This window comes from Rhagoletis pomonella, unplaced genomic scaffold, assembly GCF_013731165.1.
Source record: "Rhagoletis pomonella isolate Grant_MI unplaced genomic scaffold, Rhpom_1.0 Rhpom_scaffold_16189, whole genome shotgun sequence".
NCBI lineage: Eukaryota > Metazoa > Arthropoda > Insecta > Diptera > Tephritidae > Rhagoletis > Rhagoletis pomonella.
In genome coordinates this window covers 1-3,409 of record NW_023474713.1, presented here as the reverse complement: position 1 = coordinate 3,409, position 3,409 = coordinate 1, and the positions used below count along the sequence as shown (strand labels likewise).

General features: G+C 39.3%; 1 protein-coding gene across 1 annotated transcript; it reads right to left on the bottom strand.

The window, feature by feature from the left end:
* Positions 1 to 772: 772 nt before the first annotated feature.
* Positions 773 to 3,403, bottom strand: LOC118757282 (E3 ubiquitin-protein ligase Su(dx)). The gene is made up of 4 exons (XM_036492009.1): positions 3,163 to 3,403; positions 2,230 to 3,076; positions 1,346 to 1,544; positions 773 to 1,259 (listed from the first exon to the last, which is right to left on the bottom strand). The coding sequence occupies exons 1-4, from the start codon at positions 3,401 to 3,403 to the stop codon at positions 990 to 992; spliced, it is 1,557 nt and encodes a 518-aa protein (XP_036347902.1). The 3' UTR covers positions 773 to 989.
* Positions 3,404 to 3,409: the final 6 nt, after the last annotated feature.

Here is a 3,409-nt window from a genome sequence, read left to right as displayed (position 1 = left end):
AATATTTTTTCAGTGAGAAAATTTTTTTTTATAATTATTTTTTTATGGTAGCTCATTACCCGGGTGAAATCATCAGCCTTAGTATATGCATAAATGTATGTACTATAACGAGCTACTAAACGTATGTCTGTAAGTAAATTAACATGAATATATGTATGTACATATTTATTAGTTGTGTGCTATATACAAAATTTAAAATTAAATTAAACCAATTTAATAGAATTTACACAAAAAATATATATCTATGAATGTATGCTAATGAACGAAATTAAATTAAAGTTAGGAAGGAGAATATGCTCTCTGCTAGACGGCAACGTTACTGATACATAGGTAAGACACTTGCACGTACAAACATACTAAATATGTGCACAGCATCTGCCTACATACACACAAATATGTATATATTATGTATTTATGTTTCTACAATATAATTCAATTAAACTCGTTTATGCGCAAAAACTCTTACGAATACACACAAATACGTTTATGTATATACATATTGCAAATTTCTAAAACGCTAATAATATTTCTGCTATAAATATTTATGTATAACTAATACAAGTAAACAAGCGCTTATAGTTGTTTTATGGTTTTTACGTTATTCCTCAAAAAATTAAAGAAATCTTGATATGCATTTCAAAATAGGCATAGCAACAACAACCGATGCGCATTAATGAAAATTTAGCTCAAATGAAAAAATGGCTACAAGCACACGCAAGTCGATTTATAAGTATGCGTCTAGTAGGTAATAAAAGTTTGTATAAAAAAACAAACAAACTAAAATATAAAAATGTCCGTAACATTACATTAGTACGCGCGAATTTCGTTGCATAACAATTACAATATAACATTAAACATAAATATAACATTTCCATTCCTGCTACCTTTATTTGGTTGCCAATTACACCACACACTCAACAAGACCGCCCACAACTGCTTCGGCGTCCTCTTTACTTGTACACAATGGTCACTACTCGCCGCTTTCCGCTCTACTCCTGGCAGAAGCCTTCAGTCTCTTCAATGGCAAATGTCAATTTCTCCACTAGCTGATCGTAACTCTTATACGGCGGCAAGTCCAAACGATTGAAGCAGGTATGCGAACGCGGCAACCATGTTTCTTTGCCAACTTTTTCTATGCAAAAGCGTTGCGGTCCATTGGAGCCCATTAACTCAGCGAAACCGCCGACGGGCACACGACACGTACCCGTAACAAATTGCAGCAAGCGTGCACGCTTTTCATTGTCCGTATCGCGCACAAACTGGTGTGAAAAAAAATTGCAATATTAGATATTTGGGGAAATGTTTGAAAACATTTGCACTTTTTCTTTACGAGACGCTAACTCACCTGCCAGAACCACATCACTTGCTTGGAGTTGCGATTGTAATGCCTGTAAATCGTATTCCGTTGCCAATCATCCACATCTACATCTTGCATGCCGCACAATATGAGCTCCAATTCACGTTCGTCGAAATACTTAAGCCATTCGAGCGGCACCACCTCGTTGAAGCCTTCCAGGAATGTTTTTGTCTGCTGCTCAATACCTCTGAAAATGGATTTTTTGTTTGGTATTATGTATTAGTATAATTCTACAGATTACATTCCTTAAAGATTATCATCTTTTAAAGAGACTCTGAGCTAAAGTTCTCTTAAACTGATCATTTCAATACTTGTTGGTTCTAAGAATTTTAAATACTCGGGTTTTATCCGACCTACGGCTATTGCTTCGCTAATCTAATCCTGTTTGATCGGCGAACCCTAGTAATCGCTTTTAATTCCTTGAACAACAGCTTGCAGCAGCGTTGATCTACACTTTTCTGAGTCGGTTAGAAACAACATATGCAAAGACCAGCGGCACCTATTAACCTGTACTGCTTTTAGGTCAAATAGGGAGTCAACCACAAGGTATGAGGCTTGAGAACTAATTTTTGAAACCCAATTAAAAGATAAATATTTCTAGATAATAAAGTTTGGGATCAGTGAGCGATCTTCTCGGTGTTGCGTTTTTGCCAGGGGCCAGTGATTTCTACAATCCAGTAAAACTAACTCACCAATACTTAGTTTTTCTTTCATACTTTTTTTTAATCTTTTCTGTTCTTCTTTTTGCTTCTCACTTATACTCTTTCTGAATTTTCGTGACGCTACCTAAACATTTTGGTAGTTTTTTTTCTGCTTTTCACACAAAATTTCCATTAACTGCTCTCACGTTCAAAGTAATCTAACTCCCTTACCTCGTCATCCGCCATTCAGTCATGAGTGTTATATATTCCTCTTTATTCTCCTCCGTCACTCGTTCTTTTTCGCCATTCTCCTTCAATTCATGATGTATTATCTGTCCAAGCACCTCAAAGTCGACGCTAAACCAAAGCTCCAATCCACACTCGTCAATATTATTGTCACGCACCCAAATAAGCGAATTATAAAACTCCGGATCGATGGTTTCAATGTCTTTTATAGTCAATTTCTTGTTCAACATACGCTTGTAGAAGGGCATTGTGAATCCGGAATATATAAAACGACCATGATACAATGCCATCGCTATGAAACGGCCAATAAATTTGAAATACTGCAAGTGATCTGGATTCACATACGAGGCCGGATTGATTTGCAAACTATAGTTGTTTTTGTTGGCGTACTCGAAGAGGCAATACATGGGATTGAGCACCTCATGTGATAGCAAAAAGAACCATTCACGCGACACACCACCATAGTCAAGACCCTCCTCACCACGGAAAATTATATAGAGGCGACGTCGCAGCTCATAGGCAGGCAAACGCATAATTTGGTGGTATGAATCTTCGAAGAGCGTCTGTCGTGTCACGGTTATTTTAATGTGTGACGGCAAAGCATTACTCTGGCAGAGGTAGCGGAATTGTGAGAGCTTCCAACGGAAGGAACGCTCATAGGCGCGTGGCACGCCATACACACCTTTAGCGCCTTTGGGTGCGCCCGGACGTGGATCGTCGAATGTGGTGCGGCGTGTATTGTGATCGACAAAGAAGCGTTCACCTGTAGTGGTGTAGCGTATCTCCCAGCCGGGCGGTAGTGGACCCTCGTTCATTAAACTAACTTCTTGACCTGGCGAGAGAAAGCAAAAGCGAGCGAGAATTTAGAAATCATTTGACACTAGAATGTTAGTACTATAGCTTTTATGCGCTACTCACCCTGCGTGCGCGGGTCCTCCCACTGTGTCGTGCGATTCTTGTGATTCACAAAGTATACACGATTATCCGATTGCACCTTCTTTTCCCAGCCATCGGGCAGCGGTCCCAATGCATCCTCATCGTCTTGCGTCACCGTGGCCGTCACCGCTGTAGGCTGTTGTTGTTGCTGTGAGTAGAGAAAACGTTGATTACCCTGTGCCACGACATGCGCACGCTGTCCTTGCCAATGTTGAAAATGCATAAGACG